Source organism: Hydra viridissima, unplaced genomic scaffold, assembly GCF_058129835.1.
Source record: "Hydra viridissima isolate aposymbiotic clone 2 unplaced genomic scaffold, HvirCarnegie_v1 scaffold_6, whole genome shotgun sequence".
Taxonomy (NCBI): Eukaryota; Metazoa; Cnidaria; class Hydrozoa; order Anthoathecata; family Hydridae; genus Hydra; species Hydra viridissima.
The window spans coordinates 16,012,655-16,037,861 of record NW_028324305.1 but is presented as its reverse complement, the minus strand read 5'-3'; the positions used below and the strand labels follow the sequence as shown (position 1 = coordinate 16,037,861).

General features: G+C 27.5%; 2 protein-coding genes across 5 annotated transcripts; one reads left to right on the top strand and one right to left on the bottom strand.

Moving 5' to 3' along the window:
- Positions 1 to 1,590: 1,590 nt before the first annotated feature.
- LOC145190315 (uncharacterized) lies at positions 1,591 to 5,709 on the top strand. 4 transcript variants are annotated; one of them, XM_080067145.2, is made up of 5 exons: positions 1,591 to 1,945; positions 2,276 to 2,426; positions 3,052 to 3,241; positions 3,606 to 3,700; positions 5,042 to 5,709. In XM_080067145.2, exons 2-5 carry the CDS (start codon positions 2,276 to 2,278, stop codon positions 5,578 to 5,580), a joined length of 975 nt encoding a protein of 324 aa, XP_079923271.2. In that variant the 5' UTR covers positions 1,591 to 1,945; the 3' UTR covers positions 5,581 to 5,709. The 4 variants fall into 4 exon arrangements, with proteins under 4 accessions (XP_079923271.2, XP_079923268.2, XP_089947507.1 ...); XM_080067142.2 differs by having other exon boundaries at positions 1,824 to 1,945; positions 3,861 to 5,709; XM_090091381.1 differs by having other exon boundaries at positions 1,888 to 1,965.
- A 5,769-nt stretch (positions 5,710 to 11,478) lies between these two features.
- LOC149887258 (origin recognition complex subunit 2-like) lies at positions 11,479 to 24,087 on the bottom strand. The gene is made up of 17 exons (XM_090091382.1): positions 23,961 to 24,087; positions 23,701 to 23,844; positions 21,289 to 21,369; positions 21,120 to 21,197; positions 20,675 to 20,709; positions 20,102 to 20,150; positions 17,771 to 17,840; positions 16,613 to 16,634; positions 16,394 to 16,501; positions 15,093 to 15,199; positions 13,430 to 13,562; positions 13,221 to 13,317; positions 13,035 to 13,099; positions 12,844 to 12,925; positions 12,528 to 12,761; positions 12,251 to 12,369; positions 11,479 to 12,117 (listed from the first exon to the last, which is right to left on the bottom strand). Exons 1-17 carry the CDS (start codon positions 23,977 to 23,979, stop codon positions 12,028 to 12,030), a joined length of 1,533 nt encoding a protein of 510 aa, XP_089947508.1. The 5' UTR covers positions 23,980 to 24,087; the 3' UTR covers positions 11,479 to 12,027.
- Between the last annotated feature and the right edge of the window lie 1,120 nt (positions 24,088 to 25,207).

Below are 25,207 nucleotides of genomic sequence, written 5' to 3'. Positions count from 1 at the left end.
TGGATTTTTTCCATATAAGAAAAAAATAATAATTTGATTTTTTAATCAAATTGACGCAACTCGTAAACTTTTCTATGTCATAATATATGAAAAAACTGATGGAAACTACTTTAAAACATAAAAAAAAACATGAAATTTTTAATATAATTAAACAAAAATACTGAATCATTTTTAAAAAATTCTGTACAAAGCTGGAAAACCTAATTGTCTCACTTTGCCTCGGTGTCTCGCTTTGCCCCAGGTTACCCTAGTATACGGTTTTTTTTAAATTTTTATTTAGTCAATTTTTTAATATTATTTTAAAACATATCTTTATCTCTCTTTATTCATTTAGAATTTTAACATTACAATTTTATAACCAATTTTACTTATATACGCTTTATTAAAAATTGTTAAAACGTACACGACAGTTTATTTATGAAATTATATTGCCCCGTTGATAAAATACAAATAAAAATAAAAATTAAGTTAAAATTAGAAATGTACAATTTTTAATCTTATTTTTAAAAAGTTATGGAAAACCAAGTTTTAAGATAACACAAAGTTGCGGCTCTGCTGTAATTAATTATTCCTCACAGGTAACCGAAAAATGGTTAGGTATTGTTTACACTACCAGAACATATTAGGAAGTGGTATATAGCAACTTAAAAAAACCTTCTTTTTACGTGGCTTTTTAAGTTTTTTGTTGTTTTAAACACTTTCTCCTTTTTTTCGGACCAAAATTTGGACCAAAAAAAAACAACAAGAAAAACAAGAAAAAGTGCACTGAAAAGCGACTGTTTGTCATAAGAGAAAAAAGCCGCTATGAAGAAAAAAAAAAAAAAAAAAAAAAAAACTATTTCTTTAAATATTTCGTAACTGCTCGTCGCTGGTAATACAGAAGATAGATCACTTGTTTGCGCAAGATTTCGGAAATTTGGAGACATGAGCGGAAAAGCCACTGAAGATGAGTGAATACTTGACGCGTATCCTCAATTCACGATCAAGATCAAGATCGTAAATCACGATCAAGATTGCAAATTTTAGAAACTCACTTTAGTTTAAGGAAGACATCTTTTTGCTTTATTTTAAAAAATTCAATTAAATAAATTTGGGTAAAGAAAAAAAATTTAAAGGATGATAACTCGATGCACACACATTTACAATATGCATACGTACAAAGCTCCGATTTTTAAGCGAAGGAAAAATCTTCATGCTTAGAAAAACTTTCCATTAAAAAAAAAAAACATTTTCATTTTTATTTTATTTGTTAATTCTAATTTCGTTTCTCCCGAGTTTTTTTGTTTTTGTTGAGTTTTTTGTTTGATTGAACAAAGATTAAGTTGTTTGCGTTCAATTAAAGTCGTTAGGATACCGGTTCATTGAGCTTACCTTTATGCTAGATATTGTACCTATAAGCTTAGTTTTTAGAGATGACTCCGAGCGTCTTATTTGTTCAATTGATTCGAGCTTTGAAGGGGTGCGTCAAGTTACTTTTTATTTTGGAGAAAAGTTTGTATTCATTTTGTTTTTAATTTTATTTTTGCAAAGCTCATTTTCGCTTCATCAAAATTTCTGAATAAGAGCTGCACGCTTCGATAATTTAAAACCATTGGACCATGTCTCTGTAGAACGTATTAGGGGGTGCAGCTATTTAAATGTTTACCAGACATATTTATTTAGATCTCAAGTATAAAGTTGAATCTTAATAATAACAAAAAGATATTAGAAAAATTCTTTTTTTTGAAGAAAAATTTCATAAATTTTCAAACGTAAAAACCTCCATTAACAAATAAGGCTCTATTAAAATCTTACATTCAAGTAAAACGAATAACTGTTTACCCCCCCCCCCCCTGACATCAGCTATGAGAAAATGTGCAACCCATTGATTTCATAATAACGCAACAGGTTTAGTATACTGCTTGATCAGTTGAAAAAATAACTTTGGGCCTGAAAACTTGCCAAGGTAGGTGAAAGGTTTTTACGGTGAGATATTTTAGTTTTAAGTCTTCTTAAGAAATAAATTTAAATAGACAAGTTTAAAATAAAGTGTTAACAACGTTTAAAGTATTAAAAGGCTTATTCATATGTCATTTTAAGTTTTTACTTCAATTTTACAAATTAATAAGAAACAAAAAAATTTTATTTTAAACTTTAGCAGCTCTAAATTTTTGTAACTTAACAAAATTTCTTAATACTTGGTTAGTTATTATATCAAAACCATTTGCGCACTAAAAACTTGAGAAACTTGAAAAGATGAGGATCGTTTTATTCTATAGGCTTTTCATTTGTTTAGATGAACGGCAGGATTATCTTGACGCTTGCTTTAGTAGCATGCATCCTTGTTGTTGCTTTCGATGCGAAGCCAGTAAAAAAAGATAAAAAGAAAGAAAAAAAGGAGAAGCATGTTGCCAAGCAACAAGCGAAACATGTCAAAAAAGCATTAAGTGAGATATTTTTTAATTTGAAAACAAAAATATTTTATTATAATTTATTGCAACTAAAAACTGAATTATACATGTTTATATACTTATCGTTTTTCATATTTATTTGTAACTACTTCATATTCTTAATTTCGTTTTTTTTTTTTTTTTTTTTTTTTAATTAATTTATTTGTTTGTAAAAACAAAATAATAATGATAATGATAACAACGAAAGTAATAATAATAATAATAATAATAATAATAATAATAATAATAATAATAATAATAATAATAATAATAATAATAATAATAATAATAATAATAATAATAATAATAATAATAATAATAATAATAATAATAATAATAATAATAATAATAATAATAATAATAATAATAATGATAATAGTAATAATAATAATAATAATAATAATAATAATAATAATAATAATAATAATAATAATAATAATAATAATAATAATAATAATAATAATAATAATAATAATAATAATAATAATAATAATAATAATAATAATAATAATAATAATAATAATAATGATAATAGTAATAATAATAATAATAATAATAATAATAATAATAATAATAATAATAATAATAATAATAATAATAATAATAATAATTTTACAACCAGCTCCTCCTGAAAAGAAAAAACAGTTCGCAAACAATGACGAGCAACAATCTGATGATGCAATTGATCCTGATGTTACAGCTGATGATGCTGCTGCCGCTCCCGCTCCTGCTCCCGAAGCTCCTGCTGATGACACTCAAGAGCAAGCAGCTGAACCAACAGCAAATGCACCAGAACCAGATCCCAATGCAAAGTAAATTATTTAAAACTTTACTATCACTCTCGATGCTTTCTTAATCTCCTCTTTAGATTGTTTTCAAACTGCTTTAAAATCCTGCATTTCTAAACACGTCGTTTTTGCGCTTAGATGTGAAAAATGTTTTTGATTTGATTAACTGATTTCATTTAAATCTATATCATAGAAACGCTTTTGTAAAAAGCAGATGACTTATAAAAGTGTAAGAAAAGTTGCGTAATAAAATAATAATGGCGTAACTAATAATAATCATATTAATAAGTAAAATGACCTTTTTTAATAAATATTTATAAAAATATGAGTTTCAGAGGGTTGGTTGGATTATTAAGATTAAAATGTAAGTTTTTTATTATTTCTTTAGCCTTGATGATTTACCCGATGATCAAGAAGCTCCAGCACCACCTCCACCACCACCTCCACCAGCAGCAGCTGATGATGAAGAAAATTCAGGAAGCGGTAGGTTTGTTTAGGATATTTTTGTTTGATGCACAAGTAAGAGTTGCACAGATGCATAGTCATCATACATCACAACTTAACAATCTCAGTCCAATTTAGCATTTCGTAATGAAATTCGTGAATCAATGGAGACTGAATGTCTTTATTTGTTTTGTAATAGGCGCACCCCCATTAGATGTGTCAGTACCCAAACCGCTTCCACGTTTATGCCCAGGAGACTGTGACCCAGAATGTGCTCCTGCCTGTCATGATTTTTGTTGCAATGGCCATCCCGATATGGCAAGATACGCTGCAACTCAGCAACAAACGCAATGCAGTCCTTCTTGCGCACCATCTTTTAGTCCCTCCTGCTGCTCTTCTCCCATGCAATTTTCTCCCCCAATACAAATGCCAATGCCACCACCAATGCCTATATACACACAATCACCATGCGCTCAGCCACCATGTATGCCAATCCAAGCTTTCCCACAGGCTACATGTTCCCAACCCCCCTGCACGCCACCCATGCCAGTTATGCCACCACCAATGCCGACATGCCAAATACCTCCTTCATGTCAGATTCCTCCTGCTCCTATTTCCTGTGATGTTGGTTTACAGCGCTGTGTGCCAGCTCAGGCTCCCCCTGTACCAGCAAATTGTGTACTTCCACAAGGTTGCGCTATGCCACCTCCTCCACTACAGTGTCTTCCACCCGGTGCTTGTTTGCCTGAGCACCTCCCAGCTCCAGTTCCAAAAGCTAAACCTATTGAATTAACAATAAAATGCGTAAACCCTCCTTGCGGGCAGCAACCAATGTTAGCTCAGCAACCATGCAACTTTCCATGTACACAGTTCCCCCAGCAAGTTCCCAATATACAACAACCTTGTATTTTTCCTTGTGGCCAGCAAAACAACCAGCAGTCTCCATGTGCTTACCCATGTGGGCAGCAAATGCCTTCCTTAAGTTCTCAACAACCGTGTGGTTTTCCGTGTGGACAACAAACTCCACAACAAAATCCTTGTGGTTCGCCTTGTGGAGTTCAAATGTCCATGCAACAACCATGCAGTTTCCCTTGCGGACAGCAAATCCCTATGCAGCGCCCGTGCGGTTTTCCCTGCGGCCAGCAAATGCCTCCACCGCAAGCACCTTGTTTTTCAGGCGTTCAATGTCCGAACCAACAACCAGCATGTTCTTCTGGGTGCAAACGTGTTTGCTCACCAAAATGTCCAAAACACTGTTGTTTATCTAAAAAGTCAAAACAGCAGAAGAAGAAAAAAATTGCATCCAAAAAAAATTAAAATTTTGATATGATAATAAATTCTGTAAATAGCATACATAGAGTTTCTTACTAAACATTTTAGGTATACTGCCTCCTCCTCCTCCACCACCTCCTCCTCCTCCTCCATGTGAAAACCCCTGTGCTCTACCTCCCCCTCCTCCACCAATGGATATGGGCTGTGCTCCTAGTTGCAATCAGGCAATCCAAATGCCACTGCAACAAGGTTGCAGCGGATGCGGCCAACCCCCACCTATGATGCCAGCTCAACAAGGTTGCATGGGATGTGCCCAGCCCCCACCCATGATGCCAATGCAGCAAGGTTGTATGGGATGTGCCCAGCCCCCACCCATGATGCCAATGCAGCAAGGTTGTATGGGATGTGCCCAGCCCCCACCCATGATGCAAATGCCAATGCAACAAGGTTGTGGCGGTGGATGTGGCCAATCTCCACCTCAATTGCCAATGATGCAGCAGGATTGCACGGGTTGTGGCCAGCCCCCACCAATGATGCCCTCCTGCGGTGCTTGCAAGAAGTTCTGCACTAAAGGTTGTTCAAAGAAATGTTGCAAAAAGAGGACGACTGGCAAGAACGCTAAAAAAGGAAAGAAGGCCAAAAACTGATACTGTTAAAAAAAACTTCAACGACTAAAAAATTGGAGGAAACATATTACACACAAGATCATTATTTTTATATGCAATTTTTTTCTACGAACTTCTTTTAGATTATATGCATATACCAATTAACAAAAACGTTTCTGGATATATTCTCTGGAACATTTCACTTTTGAATTTTATGAACAATTAAGTAATAGTATTTTTCCTTAAAGTTCGCAACATTCAAAAGTGAAACGTCCGCGAGACACTCAACTATGTTTAACTGATTTCGTTATCAATTTTTTTGTGCTGATGTGTAACGAAGGGAGCAGATAGTCAGATTTCTGGCTGTAAATTTTGCATTCTATATTTCTATTTTAATTTTTTTTTTTAAATAAAAACTAAAACTTTTGAGTTTAAAAATCAGGGGAAAAAAGTCTAAAAGGCTATCTTTTCCTTTCATTTGAAAAACTAGAATGCAATTTTTCTGCTCCTTTCATCTTAGAACCACCCCAGAAAGTTGTTGCGTCCCAAGTGCCTGTACTGTTCGGTGGTCACATGAGACCTGGCCCACCATCTGAAACTATCCCAAATCCTGCACCTCGTTTCTGTGAGGGAAATTGCCCACAAGAGTGTGCACCTGCATGTTATGATTGGTGTTGTTTTAATTCGGTACAAGCACCTATGCCGTCTTTTACTTTGATGATGGTACCTGAAAACAAACCTCCGGCACAACCGGCAGCTCCAGCACCCTTACCTTATCCTCTGACCATTCCAATGCCCTGTTCATTGGCACCTTGTTCCTCAAAAAAAACCGAAGTGACAAACAAAACATTGGCACCAGCAAACGCTTCTGTTAAAAACAAGATTATTACGAACCAAGCAAAAGAGGTGAATCATACTATTAACTAAAAATCTAGTTTTCTTCAAGCTCCCTCCCCCTCCCCAAACGTTTGTTAAGCGAAAAGACAATTTGCTAATGCAGTATTCTAAATTAAACCCATTCATTAAGATGCACGTTTACCACACACGTAAATTATTATACAGGCTAGATCTAGCGCTAGCGACCTTAAACATCTCGGCGTAGAAACTGTATCAAAGTAAAAATACTTGGATTAAAATTCACTTTCATCAAATATTTTTTATTTTCACTTACATTATTCTTATCGGTATTATTACGCCAATTATTTTGATTTATTGTTATTATTATCATTATTATTATTATAATTACTATTATACCTATTATTACTATTATTATTATTATTATTATTATTATTATTATTATTATTATTATTATTATTATTATTATTATTATTATTATTATTATTATTATTATTATTATTATTATTATTATTATTATTATTATTAATATTGTTATTATTATTATTATTATTATTATTATTACTATTATTATTATTATTATTATTATTATTATTATTATTATTATTATTATTATTATTATTATTATTATTATTATTATTATTATTATTATTATTATTATTATTATTAATATTGTTATTATTATTATTATTATTATTATTATTACTATTATTATTATTATTATTATTATTATTATTATTATTATTATTATTATTATTATTATTATTATTTTTATTATTATTACAATTATCAATATCATTATTATTATTATTATTATTATTATTATTATTATTATTATTATTATTATTATTATTGTTATTATTATTATTATTATTACTATTATTATTATTATTATTATTATTATTATTTTTATTATTATTACAATTATTAATATCATTATTATTATTATTATTATTATTATTATTATTATTATTATTATTATTATTATTATTATTATTATTATTATTATTATTATTATTATTATTGTTATTATTATTATTATTATTACTATTATTATTATTATTATTATTATTATTATTATTATTATTTTTATTATTATTACAATTATTAATATCACTATTATTATTATTATTATTATTATTATTATTATTATTATTATTATTTTTATTATTATTATTATTATTATTATTATTATTATTATTATTATTATTGTTATTATTATTATTATTATTATTATTATTATTATTATTATTATTATTATTATTATTATTATTATTATTATTATTATTATTATTATTATTATCATCATCATGATTTATAGTAGCTTCTTATCTGTAACGCACATCAGCTGTGATTTTCATCAGCTGTGATTGACTATAACCGTATTTTTATTAAAATTTCCTTATATAAGGGAAGTTTCTCTATATATTAAAACGTTCGCACACCTTTTATGCATTAAACCTCTGCACACTTTTGGAAAACTGCCAGCATTCAATTCACCTTACAATAAAAACAATTTATTCTGTGAGAATTTTTTTTTAAATCTTATACTGACTTTATCTAATTCCATTATTTAAATTAGTGTTATGAATATGATAAGACGTTTTACATCAGTACACCCCGAAGTATATCAAGCTTCTTTTTTCTTATAATTCAATGCAGGAATAATGCCACCGGTCACCGATGGAACTAAACCACCACCACCACCACAACCTAACTGCCCACCACCACCGCCAGGATGCGGCCCACCACCACCGTGTCCACCTCCTCCAGCGCCATGCCCACCACCACCACCACCACCACCAGTGTGTCCACCGCCGCCACCAATGTGCGCTCCTCCTCCACCCCCACCTCCACCACCTCCACCACCTCCACCACCAGTTTTCTGTCCACCACCTCCTCCACCATGCCCTCTACCACCAGCACCATGCCCACCACCCCCACCACCACCACCAATGTGCTTGCCTCCTCCTCCACCCCCACCACCACCACCACCACCACCACCATGCCCACTTCCTCCTCCACCACCACCATGCCCACCTCCTCCCGCACCTTGCCCACCTCCCCCACCACCACCAGCCTGTGCACCGCCAGCACCGCTACCAATGCCATGCGACTTTGGATGCAAGAAATCCCTCAACAAGAAGAAACATATGAAAAGCAAGAAATTAAAGAAATCCAAAAAGAAGCATAACAAGCATTGAGATCCATGCATGAAAACGTGAATAAAGTCACAAAAAAAAAAAAATTCTTACAGCTGCGTAACAACAGGTCGTGTAATTATTTTATTAACATTGGTCGCTTATTTTTATATTTGTTTCAATTAAAAACAGAAGAAAACTTTTTACAACTGGAAAAAAGAAAATGAGGTTTTGACTTCAAAGTATTTTAAATGAGGTTTATAGAAAAAACCGTTAAAACAAAAACAAAGAAAAGCAATAAAATGCGAAAATTTTCCAGATATCATTTGTTCATATAAAAAATAAGTTTTTCAAGAAGATTTATTTGAGTAACCAGCCAACTTTTTAGATAATGGTTGCATAAGCAAGCTTTATGGTAGTTATAGAAATCCAAGATACTCCATAAATCAATGTCAATCAATCAACAAATGCCAATCATTTAAACAAATTTAATCAATCTAAATCAATGAATCAAATTAAAAGTCATTTAACCAATTTTATTCACTCGATTTTTTATTACCACGTCAAAGTAGAAGACATCTGGTCATCACATGTTTTCTTCAAAATAAAACATGTGCAACTTTTACAAACTTTTAGAATAACTACATTTTCGTACTTCAACGTCACTATATTGGTATTCATACAAGAATATATACTTATATCAAAAAGCATTCCAAAATAATTTTATACCTAAATTTGTTTCATGAAATATACTGTTAAGTTTTGACAGGAAAAAGTTACAAAAATTAAAAAAATAAAATGGATGTTAAAGTAAACCTGTTTAATCCGGATTGTGAACTTGCTTGACAACGTGATTATGAACGTGGTCGTGAGGAGCATAAAACTTAACAAAACTTCGTATAAAATTTTTTTTAAAACTTTTGAATAAAAAAATAAAAGATTAAGGTTACGAAATCTATTCTATCTTCAGATTTCAGATGATTTCTAAAAGTATCATCTACCTTCAATAAAGATTTATTGAACATTTCCTACTTCCAAGATGGTTTCGCATCTTTGAAGATCATAAACTTCAGTGAATCGTGAAGAATTGATTTGATCATTTTGAGATTTTAAAAAATCAAATGATTATTTTAATAACTAAATTAAATTATTAAACCCTGCTCGTCTGTAATAGAAGTTTATTTACCAAAAAAAAATGACTGCATCAATAAAAGTGGAAATAGAAAAATGTAAGGTGAACAGAAAGCTGCAGAAAAAAAGAAGGAAATTCAAGAGAAAGCCCCAAAGTCATTTAAAACTTTAAAAGTTAATATCTTTACAGACTTAAAATAAAAATGCCATCCAACAAATATTTTCCTATTAGTAAAACAACATTAATTTAAAAATGAAGTTTTGCTGAAGAAATATATTGGCGCAATTAATATACCCAGAGTAAAGAAAAGCGGATTATAAAGATCATTAGACACACCGTAACTACTTTAGTTCCTCATTCTTCTGATAGATAACAGATTGATCGCACTCATTGTTCATCAAATACGCAGGAAAGAACTTTTGAATGATTCTGAAAAATTTTGTCAAAAGTGATCTTTTCGCTAATTTGAAACTACGAACGAGTTATTACTTTGGGCCTTGATTAAACTGTCACATCTATGACGGATCGGATGACGGATCGGATGACGGTTTAATTTAAGTTACTTTAATTGCTAGTTTCCAAAAGTAACTGACGTTCACGTGTTTATTTATACACACATGCAAGAGTTCAAAATTTATTTAAATAGTTTCTGGTGCTATTTGAAATTATCCAAAACCACCCACGAAGCAATTGTAGTTTATGCTGAACAATAGTTTTTAAATTGATATTAAATAATGCTTATTGATCACATTTTAAAAGTACTTTGGTCTCATTTTTTATTGATTGATACCCACTTTTAAACGCTAAATTTTACAGTTTTAGATAAAACGAAATTTTGTAATTTATAATTTTAACACTGAATGAACTCGAGCTTTTTTCATAGCCACACAGTAAAAAGTGTAACAAATGTAAATATTGCAATTGGAAAATAACAAATTAAAATATTTTGAATTTTGAAACTTCAAACACTTTTTTATGAGAACAGTTCAATTGGACGGTTTTATGCATATCGAGACCACTTGATTTCCCCCCCCCTTTCCATTTTTGAGTAATTAATACTGTTTCTCATGAGATCTACATTTTACAATAATAGATCAAAGATCAGCTAATAAATTGACTGTTCTAAAGATCAAAAACTACGTCGCAAAATTTGAGATCCAATACGTTTTTCACGAAATTCAAAAAATGTGTGTGAGTTTTATACAACAACGTCCGATTGTTTCTTGGTATAAAAGTTCAACTCTCGAAAATCGAAATTTCAGTCGAATAATGTAAAATAAGTTTCGTAAACTTGTTTAAACTGTTATTTTTTAACAAGCAGAAACGATGCCTTTTTTTCAACAAGGCTTGACTGAAAATTAAGTAAATTAATATATACGAGTTATAGCGGTATATGAAACTACGTTTGGCGATTGTCCGATTTGCAACTGCGGGATCGGCAATGGAATTTTTAGAAATTAGTTATCATTCTTTTGATTACTTCCATACTTCAAAACCCAGCAAGAAAAAATTTGCGAAACTCTTTTTTCCTGTTTTGGCGTGAAAGACGTAAAACCATTATGATTGCATTTTGATTTATTTTATTGCTTTTTCCTATTTATACGAGTTTCCTCTTCACGCACTGTGCAAGAAATATTTCATGTTAAATTTTCAAAGTTTGATTTATAAAAGCAAATTTTTAGAGAAAATTAAACTCTAAACAAAAAACTTCTTCCAAAAAATAAGAAACTTTGATCATTTATTTGCTATCGTGTAAATACAAACATAAAACTAGGAGAATGTTGTTTCCGCGCAATCAAATTCTAAAACAGATTTATCTAATAGATGGATCAGAATTTTTTTTTCTCTGTTCATCCATTAAAATCTTTACAAACAAAAAAACCTAAATAAATTCGATAAAAAGAAAGTTTCATGTCTCTAATTTAAAATTCGACTGCCGAAAAAGAGTCGGAAGTTTACACAAGAAAGAAATTCGACGGCAAGAAAAGTGTCGGATCTTTACATGAGAAATTAGCGTGTCGAAAAAAAGGGGACAACTGTTGTTGATAAAAAAAATTCCAGTCACCAGCAATCCATTGTGGATAGTTTTACTGCTCTGAGCAATCACGATACTTCCTTTTTACACTTAGTTTTAAGAAAACTTATTTGAGGGTGTAACTGAGCGAAACACAAATGAGAAAATGAGGCATTTCGATGAGAAAATGAAGCATTTCAGCAAACAATGACTCCGAAAACCAATAAAGAACATAGATTTACAATTTCATTTTCCGTTGTAGATTGCAGCTCATTATTGCAGCAGCAGTTTTTTAAGATAAATCACGCTCCTCGTGACTAATGATTCATCTTGTAGTATCTTCAGGCTTATTTCGCATAGTCTTCTTCATTTGCAAGGAACTGTTTTAATGTGGATTCTTCTAGAGCAACTGATAAATATTCCACACCGTCTGATCCCTGAGAAAATATATAAGTAAAGATTCTTTTAAAAACAATCGACTAATTTTTTAAAATTCTGATACGTAACATTTTTAAAACCCTGATATGTGATATTCAAGTTTTGTAGTAAGTAAAGTGAACAGGTTTTTACCTTTTTTGATTTTATGAGTTTGTGATCTTTAAACTCCGTCAGCTGTGCTCTTAAAGTTAAGTCGCTATTCACAAGAAACATTTCTCGACACCTGTTGTACAAGTCGTTGATTGAAAAACCTTAATAAAGATAATAAATTATTATAATAATAATACTTAATAAATACTTAGAATAATCCATGTGAACATTTCTTATGCTGGCGAAAGTAAGAAAAAGAAAGTTAATAAGAAAAAAATTAAAAAAAAAAAAAAAAAAAAAAACCAACTGGTATACCTACCTTGATAGCTTGAATTTTCTCCATTATCCAACTGATAATTAACAAGTAATTTAAAAATACCACGAGCGTTAGGAGTCAAACTTTTCAATACGTGAGCTAGAGAACTTAACGCCAAAGTACCAGACTGTTGAACCAACAAAGAATTTTCGTACGAGGTTTCTTGATTATAAGACTCAAAGGTTGTAGCATCGTACCAAACCCAATTGAACAAACTTAAACAACTTTGGTCCCAAACTTTTGTAATCAAAAAAATTACACACAAAATGAATTCTACAAAAAATGCAGCAAAGTCCGAATTAACACAGAACCAACTTACTCAATGGTGCATTTATGTGGTCAATCGAGGCGATAAAGTGAACGTTTTTAGCGCTAGCAATTTGAGATAGTGCTGCTTGAGCCTGAATAGTAAATGATACTGATACAATTTTACATTTTTAAAAATGTAGAATTTAAGCATGTAACAATGCAAGTAGCTACAAAAAAATTTTTAAAAAAAGTTTTGCTTACACTTGTGGAACGTAACATGGCCCCATCAATATTGTGGACAATGACAAATAATTTATTGGATTTTTCTATTAAAATATCAAGCACGTTAGATGTCAGTTAGGCAAGCTTTTATTTTCAATTTTACGCACCTCGAATCTAAAAAGATAACATTGAAAAAAAAAAAAAAAGGCTGAGTAAATAAATTACCCGAATCAAAATGCTTCTTTACAAATATACTTTGGTCGATTATATTTTTAAAACGAACATCTTTTTTGAGTAAATCTTCAGTAATAGTATTTAGCATCTAAAAAAAAAAAAAAGGTAACCGCGTCATCGCTGCAATTCACAAGCTGCCAGGTTTTTCTTTTTGTGTTTGTAAATAAACATAAACGTGGTTTTTTTTTGAAAGAAATTACCTGTTTTATAGTGATACCAGGAAAAAATCCATTTACTACTAAGCATGCGACATCGCTCAAATAACATTCTTTAAATTGACGTATTAAATTGCACTTAGAACCCAGGCCATATAGCAAAATATTAAAGCCGCACCTAGGTATAAATAAGTAAATTTAAATTTGAAATTATACATATTTTTTTAATTTTTCAAATTTACATTGTTAATATAATAATAATAGTAATAATAATAATAATAATAATAATAATAATAATAATAATAATAATAATAATAATAATAATAATAACAATAATAATAATAATACCAATAATAATGATAATAATAATAATAATAATAATAATAACAATAATAATAATAATAATAATAATAATAATAATAATAATAATAATACCAATAATAATGATAATAATAATAATAATAATAACAATAATAATAATAATAATACCAATAATAATAATAATAATAATAATAATAATAATAATAATAATAATAATAATAATAATAATAATAATACCAATAATAATGATAATAATAATAATAATAATAATAATAATAATAATAATAACAATAATAATAATAATAATAATACCAATAATAATGATAATAATAACAATAATAATAATAATAATAATAATAATAATAATAATAATAATAATAATAACAATAATAATAATAATAATAATAACGATAAAATAATAATAATAATAAAATAATAACAATGATAAAATAATAATAATAATAATAAAACAATAATAATAAAATAATAATAATAATAAAATAATAATAATAATAATAAAATGATAATAATAATAATAAAACGATAATAATAAAAAAATAATAATAGTAAAAAAATAATATTAATAATAAAATAATAGTAAAAAAATAATACTAATAATAAAATAATAATAAAATAATAATAATAAAATAATAATAATAAAATAATAATAATAAAATAATAATAATAAAAGAATAATAATAAAATAATAATAATAAAAGAATAATAATAATAAATTAATAATAATTAAATTATAATAACAAATTATAATAAAATAATAATAACAATAATAATAAATTTATTATTATTAATACAATTATTATCATTATTATTATTATTATTATTATTATTATTATTATTATTATTATTATTATTATTATTATTATTATTATTATTATTATTATTACTATTATTATTATTATTATTATTATTATTATTATTATTATTATTATTATTATTATTATTATTATTATTATTATTATTATTATTATTATTATTATTATTATTATTATTATTATTATTATTATTATCATTATCATTATTATTATTATCATTGTTATTACTATTACTATTATTATTACTATTATTATTATTACTATTATTATTATTATTATTATTATTATTATTATTATTATTATTATTATTATTATTATTATTATTATTATTATTATTATTATTATTATTATTATTATTATTATTATTATTATTATTATTATTATTATTATTATTATTATTACTATTATTATCATTATTAATATCATCATCAACAATATTACTTTTATCTTTACTTTTATTATTGTCATTTTTATTATTATTGTTATCATTACTATTATTACTATTATTATTATCATAAAAGGAACAGCATGAATTTTTTTAAAACTTTAATTACAGAAGTTGGAACATCCACTCTTGAAAATGATATGTTTGCTGTTCATACAGTTGGACAGTTTCGTTAATATGACTGACTTGAGTTTCTTTTAAATGTTTGCGCAACTCCTAAATTATTAAAAAGTTAAAGAATTTCTTGACTTGAAAATAAACAGTACACATCAAAGTGCAATAAAATTTATTAAAAAATAAGACACAGAAATAAAATATTTTGGTATTTTCAAAAATCTTTTTTTTATTAATTTAAAAAAAAAATCAAAGATTTTGGGAAAAGTTTTTAATTTGCTGCGAAATGTAAAACAGAAAATATTTGCAATTCATTCTTTTTTTTTCCTCTACATGCTTGACGAAGCCAAACAAATTTTAAAAGCTCATTTTTGAAATTTTTAGCTGCAAGCACCAGTTTTTCAGTTTTAGAAAGGAAACTTACTTGAATTAGGTTTACAGTTGTGATTTAAATATTTCTATGGATACAATATCCAATATCCAATTAACAAAAGTATATGAAAAATTACTTTCTGTCTTATTTGAAATCTTTTTAATGAAGAACTCTTAAAGGTGGATGACATTACTTTAATATTATATGAGTCTTTACCAGTAGTAACATATGTTACATGGTTTTAACAACATCTTTACAAAAGAAAATCTAAAAAATTTTCTGCAGATCTAATTTAATCAACTTATTTCGTCAACAGCTCTCACTTTTATTCCACTACTTCTGTATAAGATAAATCATCATTCCTTTTTGTACAAGGTAAATCAAGATATTTTGCATCTTCAATTATAAAAAGTTTAGAATTGTGATGCTTTGAGTATTGAGCAATTGTTTAGTAAAACTTGCTTGAAAAAAACTCAAAAGCAATTCATCTTTTATTTGTTTAGCTTTTTTTAAATACATTTTTGTCATATAATTAAATAAATTTAATTACAAACAAAAAAAGAAAAGAAACTTTAAGTTGAGTATTTTCCTACCTAATAAAAAGATATCTTCTTTACAGTTAGTGGTTTGATTCACATTAAAAATTGTAGAACTTTTAATTTTCAAAAAATTTTTGAAGAAATGCAAGACAAAGTCTCCATGTTAAAACACTTGTAAAAAAAATTTCGAAAATAACTTAAAATATGTCATAAAATAAAAGATAACACAAAGTTTTCATGAAGAAATTTGAATATGAAAATAAATGAAAATATTTTAAAAAATGAAACTTTTATCATCTCAACACAAAATTTGATCAAAATTTAGACCTTCCCCTCAATTTCCCCAAAAACACAAAATCTAAAGAAAAAAGTGTGCATATTCACCTCTTGTGGCATCTTAGGATTCTGCAGGCTTGATAGTGTTCTATCTGATGTAACAGATGCATACTTCTTGTTGTGCACTTCAAAGTACAAATCAAGAAGATCTTGTTCCTGGAATAAAAGCAGCATAGAGATAAAATTAGTTCAATAAGAGCAGTATACCATCACCATGCAAAAACATTGTAAGAACAAAGCATTTTAACATTTGAAAATAAAGATCACCTTTTCACTGTTGGCAGTATTGCTAAAACATACAAAACAAAGCAGTTACCATTTTAAAGTTGAGTTTGGATTAAGGTTGCTGTTTGTTAAAGAAAACATCATTTTTCACTGGCTAATTAAAGACAGGTCAATCCTCTAAAGTTAGAAAATCTAAATGTGAAGATGATGAAAATGATTGCAAAAAGGACTTTTTACAATTGCTAGGTCAGCAATATTTTTAATGATTGAAAGGAGGATATTTAAGAAAAGAAGAATTTAAGAAAAAATGCATCTTTAAAAAAATAACTCAAAAATCCAGGAAATGAAATCAAGTATTTGCAAAATTATTCTGTTTCAACCTAAGCAACCAATTAAAACTGTAAAAAATAATTAAAATAAAAAATTTAGTTAGCTTCATGGTGCAAAAATAGAAAAATCTGTTCAGCAGTTTTTGAGTAATTAACAATTAAAGGGTGATAACTTTCATCAAAAGTATCCAGCTTTTGAATACCACTGCATTCAAAGGTGATTTGTGCAAAGTTTAACTTGATTTGGTACTTTAGCAAGTTGAGTCTTAAAACTATTGAATATTTAAATAAAAAAAATACTTTTTGAAATAAATTTACTGAATGAATTGTATCTCAGAATGCTGGTATATTAAACATTCATTAGAACTTTTTGAAATAAACAATTTCTAAAGTGAATTTTAGGGAAAAAACATTTAAATTTGATAAAAAAAATATTTAAATTTGATCATAAATTTAAGTTTTCGCATAATTGGTTAGTATATTTTCTTTGCATAATTAGTTAGCATATTTCATTGCATAATTAGTTAGCATATTTCAGTACTGATATGATTTTTCTTTAAATTAATTTTTTAAATTAACCAATAAAAACTTAATTTTGGATTATGAAAAAAGTGCAGGTGTGCAGAAATGAATACAGTTTTTAATAAATGTGATAATAAATTAGAAAATTATAGGTTTGGTGAAAATATTATGTTCTGGAAATTTAAAATGAAAATATTTAAAAAATTTTTCATTGACATGAAATAATTTATCATTTCTTTAATATAAAACTACATTCCTGAATAGATGCAGTTTTTAAGGCCTTCCAGTGTATTAGAATAAATTGTAGCACATACACATAAAACAAATAAATCCTTGTTATGACTCATACTTGTCACTGAGATCCTGATCATCATCTGATTCACTGTCAAATTCATCATCTCTGATATTGTTTGTTATTGCTTAAAAAATATTTTTTTTAATGTCAAAGCTTTAGTAAGAACTGCATCAATATTTAAAATATCAAGAGGTTAACATTCAACTTGACATAAATTATAGAAATCAATTTAAACAAGAATCTCGAAGCACCCTGATCATTTTCTATTAACCCAACACTGCATATTGTATATTTAAAGAAACAAACAGAATTTCATAGTGTCAATTTAAATTTGTACTCTTATGTTTAGTTATTCCATAAAATATACTAATAAACCTACGGTTTAAAACACACTAATTGTGTTTTTGTTCCTAAAAACTGCCGTTATTATCAATTTCATACAAGCAGAAATCCGCAGTTAGCTTCTGTTGAAAGAGGTACTTTTTGAACTAAACATATAAACATATATAAAGGGTTCGAATATATTTAAAACTATTTTAAATATTTTTAATCTTTAGTGAGTGTAATAAAAAGAATTAAAACCATTTTTTCCATATATGGGTTCTGCTATTTTACTGTGTGTTGCTTTAAAGCAACATTATACATTTTACAATATTTTTTAATATATAAAGTAATTTTCTAAACACTTTCTGTGTTGTTGTTATTGGCCCATAACATGTTTCCTTTGACTTTATAAGATCTGTCCCCTTGTCGATCATTTACAAAAACAATTTTCAAATCTAAAACCATCAGAATTATCATGTATTGATGAAGAAATAGTTCCATTAAAAGGGAAATCTAGACTAAAACAATGCAATCCAAAGAAACCTAAGAAATGGGGTTACAAAATGCTTAAATCAACTAATTTAAAAGCTTCTTAAAATATAGAGCTAACATTACTTCAGAATATTTCTAGGAACAAGTGGTATAAATTATTCTGCGACAATTGGTACACAGGTGTTGATCTTTTCAAGACACTTCATGAGCAAGGAATTGGTTGTCTAGGTACAGTAAAACAAATCATCTTTCAAAAATAAAAATGACATCAGATCAAAACATGAGAAAGAATGGCAGAGGTTCTGTGAAGCTATGGATAACCACCAATGACGGTGTTGAATTGAGGGCTATCAAATGGTTTGACACTCCTGAAATGGTGTAACACTACTGTCAATGTATAAAAGTGTCAACTCAGTATCTAATGTTTCTCGTTTTGATCAAAAAGCAAAAAAAAAGAGTAAACGTTGTTTGTCCATCGATTGTAACAGCATATAATATGTTTATGGGTGGAGCAGACCTATTAGATGAATTTCTTAGTCTTCAAAAAATTAGTATACAGTCTAAAAAATGGTACCACAAATTGCTTTTGCACTTTTTTTGACATGGTTGTGGTTCTATCATGGATCTTGTATCGTCGTCAAAATGAAGGCAACACATTATTGAAGCTCAGAGAGTTCAAAATGATAATTGCTGATTGTTTAATTAGAAAAGGTAAGGCAACAACTCACAAAAGAGGAAGACCCAATTCTTCAAATATTGAAAAAGAATTTGTGGAGAAAAAAAAAACATGGTCCTACACCCCCACTACCACCAAAAGCTATTCATTTAGATGGATATCATCATTGGCCTGCATTCATGGATGACGTAAAAAAGGGGAGATGCAAGAATCCTGAATGTCAGCACATCACAAAAGTTTACTGTGAAAGATGCAAAGTGAACTTGTGCTTTACTGCAAAATAAAACTGCTTCAAATATTTTCACACTGATTGAATCTGGTGAATTTTATTTTTAAAAAATGTTTAACATGTTTTATCAAACTTTATTAATAAAGCAAATAACAAATTTGTTTGTTTTGTATTTGATTTTTTACGGAAATCTGTACCGAATCCCTTTTTTCAATTTTTTTGTTGCTATTATAGTAAAAAAGAAACAGAAGTTTCAAGCTACTAAATTTGATTTTGTTGTGGAATATTTGCTAGGTTTCTAGACATAATTATAACCACAAATCTCGTCTTTTTTAAAACTCGATTGCATATTGATGCTTTAAAGAAATATAGCCTAAAAGAACCCCCATAAAAAAAATGAATATTCTAATTTTTTTGAATTATCAACTTTATTTTGATATTATTTTATAAATTTTTTTTTTAAACCATTAAGAAAAAAATGTATGCGGTGTCGGGTTAAGTGCTGTAGTAATAACCTTAATCAAGAATATACTTTAAAACTCTTGTAAAATTTAAAACCGCAAACATGGAAAAGAAAACTAGCCTTTCATAGTTGAAACAAAAACTTTTTAAGAATATCAGAGAAAAGCAGAAAGATAAAAGAAAAATGGTTGAAACAAGCTACCGTGGATATGTAAGATGTTTCCTGGTCGCAACTCAGTTTTATTATTATTCTGAAATTGAAAATCTAACGTTATGAGATCCATAAATTAAACAAAAAAGTAAATTAAAAAAGTAAAACAGATCATTTTTTTGTTTCTGAAAAATTTCATATCTTCTTGTTTTGTATTAACATTAATACTGATAATATATAATACTCTTTATAATATAGTTGAAGTAAGAAACAAGTTAATTTTAAGATTTTTTAATTTTTAACTTTAAATTTTTAACTAATTGTGAATTACCCACAGTATCCTCGTTAAGACAAAAATAGACAATTCGGCAATTAATTTCAAAGAAATATTTTCCTGATTGATATTCAACTGTTTCAACATGTTATCCATCTATGACTACTTTTTACAACATATCAATTATATATGACAATTTTTTTATTTGAACTTTATTTTTTAGTAACACATTAACTTTATTCTTATAATTTTATAATTGAAGTTTATAATTGAAAATTTGAATATAAATTTTTTAATAACAGAATTATCTTTTTCTTTAAAAAAAAAAAAAAAAAAAAAAAAAAAATTACCTCTTCCTCTTTTTTTGATAAAGTTTCATCACAAGCTGGAAAAAGAAAATTAGAAACACCTTTCAATGTTATTTTGAAAGAAATTAATTTGAAAAAAATATCAGTTCTCTAAGCAAGTATAAATATAATATATTTAAAAGTTTGGTGTTTTTGATAGTTTTTTAAATTTTTCATTGTACAAATATATATATAAGTTGTAAAACATGTGCTCAAAAAACTTTGCTTCAGTAAAAACCATTAATAAACGTTTTTAAAATGGAGCAAATATCATTTTAAACTTATTCACTTAAAATCAAGCAAAATACTCAACTTTAAAAAATACAGTAAAGGTTTAATCATAAAATGTTAACAAAAATATAATTCTAATGTCTCTATGTAACTTATCCAATCAATAAAAAGTATTTTTATATAATAAATATATAAGGTTTTAAAATTATTTATTTACCATTTGCTTCTTTTTTCTTTTTTGCAGATAACTTTTTATTTTGTAATGATTTATCCATTGAAAGAATTGAACTTAGTGCTAAAATAAGATATATAAAAATCTAAAATATATTGGGAGGCTATCAATTATTAAATTCAAAAATTATAACACATTACATTTACATTTTCACCTGCTTTTGCTAATGCTTCTTTTCTCTTTGGTGTTTTAAAACCAAAAATATCTTGCCCTTTCAAGTCGCCTTCAGGAAGAACTATTAATAGATTAAAAATTTTTTTTTTTTAAATTTCTGATAAAATTTATAAATATTCAACCCAACAATAACTATTAAATTTTCATATTAAAGGAAACAACAGCTGGTTTTGGAAAAATTTTGCACAAAGATAATTAGTGTAATGATCACTTTTATTTTCACAGCCATATCTTTATGATTTTTTTGACAGCCATATCTTTATGATTTTTTTGACAGCCATATCTTTATGATTTTTTTGACAGCCATATCTTTATGATTTTTTATTTTCACAGCCATATATTTATGATTTTTTATTTTCACAGCCATATCTTTATGATTTTTTTTGACAAGGGACAACACGAAATACTTCTTATTTTGTGCTGAACAAAAACAGTATTTTAAAGGCAGAAATTCAGTTCAGAGCAATTGCTTTTAGCAATTATTAGATTTAGATAGCACCCAATGCTTTTTGTCTGCGTATTTTTTTTATGATATCAGTCTAGTTTTTTAATGATAAAATTGTCAAAATCTTTATCAAAATTTAATTTACAAATTTATATATGTAAAAACACAAGAGCAAGATGTAACTATAAAACTATTCTTTAGCAGTTCTCTGATGGCTTTTTGTTTGAAAGTTTCAGTTATCTTATATTATTTCATCACTAAAAATTACATGAGAACATTCTTTAACAGACCAGTTGATTCTTTCTTGGCACCATTTCAATAGTTTTAGGAAGTCATTTACAGTCAAAAGTGGTTTATAACAGCCTTTGCCTTTATTGAGAAACACGTTTCTTACTCTTTCTTTGAGCAAGTTCTTTGAATTCCCTGGTTAAATGTGGGGTATTGTATAATTAACAAATAACAACGTAAATAACAGGTATTATTTCAGAGGAAACAAAAGTTGGAAAGATAAAAAATAACACAATTTGTTAAAACTTAATGGCCATTATTATATCACAGGTAAAAAATCAGTAGTTATTTGATTAATTATTAATTAAAAGAGAGAAGAAACTGTTGCACATGCACAAAAAAAGTTGTCAATAAATAGAGAAATTAATAAATAAAAAATAAATAAATAAAAAATAAATAAAAAATAAATAAATAAAAAATAAATAAATAAATAGAGGAACTCTTACTTTGATTATCAAAAAAAAAAAATTTTTTAACCTTTTGTTTTGACAATTTTATTATAAAAAAAAACTAGACCAGTGTCCTAAAGAATTTTCCCTTGTATAAACTTTCTAGACACACTGTATAATCAGAATTATGATAAACACAATGCAGAAGTAAAAAAAACTGGTGCTGGCAGAACTTTATGAAACCTGGAATAAATAATCGAATATTAATATCAGACAAAAAGAACCATCTACTAAAAAAGAAATCTTCCCAAAGCATTTAACCAAATTAGAGATGAAGAGAAGTTAAAAGAAGAATGTTGTATATCATTTAGATGTTACACATTTGTTAGGATAACAACCCCTAAATGAAGACACACTTGTAGATGATCCAGATGATAACTGCTTCTTTAACTGAAATTAAAAACTGAAAGAGAATAGTGATGATTATTACTGATAGATGAATGAAAAGAACAATTAAAAAAACCTGCAAGAATCAAAATCAACGAAAATTATTGATGCAATTTCTAGTAATGATATTTCTAAAGAGACTTTAACTATTGGGAGTTGTAAAAAATACTTTGCACAAGATTTAACTAAGATTTAACAGAATTAAAGAAATAGCATGTAATACCAATAAAAGTAATATTAATTCAGTGAAGAAAATTTCTTTAAAGTCTGGGATTTTTTTCTGGTTTTTATGCTGCTATATATTTATAGAAATTTAAAGAAATGAACTGGAATATAAAATATGTTAAATGGAACTTTAGAGATAATGATAATGACACATTACAGCCTGGGGAGCTGTTGAAATTGATTACTCTTACTGACAGATTTTCTAGATATATGTTGCTTAAATAAAAATAAACCTATACACAGTTTAATAGCAGATTTTTTAGCTTTTGTACTCTATTTTTATAACTGTTTTTTAAAAACAAATGGTGCGCTAAAAAAATTCTTTTAAGTCTAGGAACTGCTTTTTATTGTAATAATAGGGTCAAAATTGCTCTTCTTTAAGGAATTACTATCATATTTGTTTGCAAATTTGTAAAAAAGGAGATGATAGGATTCCTTATTAACCAAAGGAATTAATAATATTTCTGTTTAAATTTACATCAAAAAACTTTAAAATATAGCTTAGAGAACTTGATTATCTTTAGTAAAGAAAATGTGCAAACACTATAAGAAAAATAAAAATAAAAAAATATGAAAATTTGAAAAATAAAAAAAAAACCTCTAGCTTTAACTATGTCATCTTTTTCTTCATCCTCAAAATCACTATCTTGATTATCACTATCTTTATCTTTTTGGTCCTCATCGTAGCTTTTTCTAACATTAAAATTTCCTTTTTTAAATTGAGTCTGCTGGCGTGTTCTCCCTAAAATTTAAAATACTACTAACAAAACTCTATACTATGTGTTCAGTAAACAAATTATGAATGTTAAATATTTGTTAATACTTTTAATGTATATTAAAAAGAATTGTACCAGTTACCTCTGGTTTCTTTTTCCATTGTTAGCAAATATTATATTTATTCTGGAAAGATTAATACATTGTTACAGTTGGTAATAGGAATTACAGATAACCCAGCTCATAGATGTTAGATACAATTTAAAATTTGAATTTTATGAGTGCCAAAATACTGCTTGGATCAAATTTACTTATATCAGTATCAACAAAAAATTTAATTCAACAAATGTAATTTAGAATTGTTTTATGTTAATAAAATAAGTATTTGACTTTTGCATTTATTAAGAAGAGAAGAGCTAAACTAAAAATTCTAGGTATCAAAAAGTTTCTAAAACTTGTATTACAAATGACAAAATAACAATGTTTAGCTTTAAGGATTGGTATAACTCAACCGGAAACCCGATAGCACGTGCATACTTATATATGTATGTACATACTTGTACATACTGCTTTTGTTAATTGCTATATGCTTTGTCGCAGTAAAATTTTAGTTTCGAAAACCTTTAAAGTTTCGCGCTTTAAGAAAGAAGTTATTGCGGGAAATAGCATGAAAAATTTATCAAGATTAAAGAGGGCTTTACTTACTTGCGGGCAGCATCTGCTATAACTGCTGTGAATGTTTTTGTTTTTTTTTCTTTTTTTTTCTTTTTCTTAATTCTAATGTTTTTATAGACAAATTTTTCTACAGCACTTACAACTGATGTTCCTCTGCAGTTGCTGGTAAATAAAGATGCAACAGAGTAAGATGTAGCTGAACAACCATTACTCATCAAACCACTGCGGATTCTTGGCATTGTTCAAGATGATGTTCTTCTCATTGAGCTTCTATCCTCAGAAATTGTAAACTCCATTTGTTGTTCAGGTTTAGACGCTAGATCTAAACTTTTCAAAACCTGTTTTGTCACCAATAAAAACATCAAATCAAAATTAGTAACTTTCAGAAACATGTTTTGTCTATTCTAAAAGTTATTGCTTCAGGGAAAAAAAAATCTCCAGCAAGAGCAGTTTTGCTGCTGTTCTGACATGCAGACTCTATAAAAATGAATCCGAAGCTAATCGCAATCGCAAAGATGTTAATAATCCCATTAAAAGAAAACAAAAATTTTACGATAGCAACCAAAGAAGCATGCTCTAACAAAGAAATTGATAAAATGCCTTTAAAAAAAAAAGCAATATTCTGTGCAGCTGTTAATGACAGCTAAGATGCTTGATGAATAGTAGTTTCTTATACTCAGCTCCAGGAAGATATAAAAACAGAGCTTTCAGATCTG

Bases quoted from the DNA above. Each gene is read 5' to 3' on its own strand.
- LOC145190315 (XM_080067142.2), top strand. From the start codon at position 2,276: ATGAACGGCAGGATTATCTTGACGCTTGCTTTAGTAGCATGCATCCTT. The intron at 3,242-3,605 runs GTAAATTATTTA...TTATTTCTTTAG, and splicing joins GAACCAGATCCCAATGCAAA to CCTTGATGATTTACCCGATG. The intron at 3,701-3,860 runs GTAGGTTTGTTT...GTTTTGTAATAG, and splicing joins TGAAGAAAATTCAGGAAGCG to GCGCACCCCCATTAGATGTG.
- LOC149887258 (XM_090091382.1), bottom strand. The intron at 13,100-13,220 runs GTAATTTATTTA...ATATTTTAATAG, and splicing joins AAAGAAGCATTTTGATTCGG to AAAAATCCAATAAATTATTT. The intron at 12,370-12,527 runs GTAGGTATACCA...ATCTTTATTAAG, and splicing joins AGAAAATTCAAGCTATCAAG to GTTTTTCAATCAACGACTTG.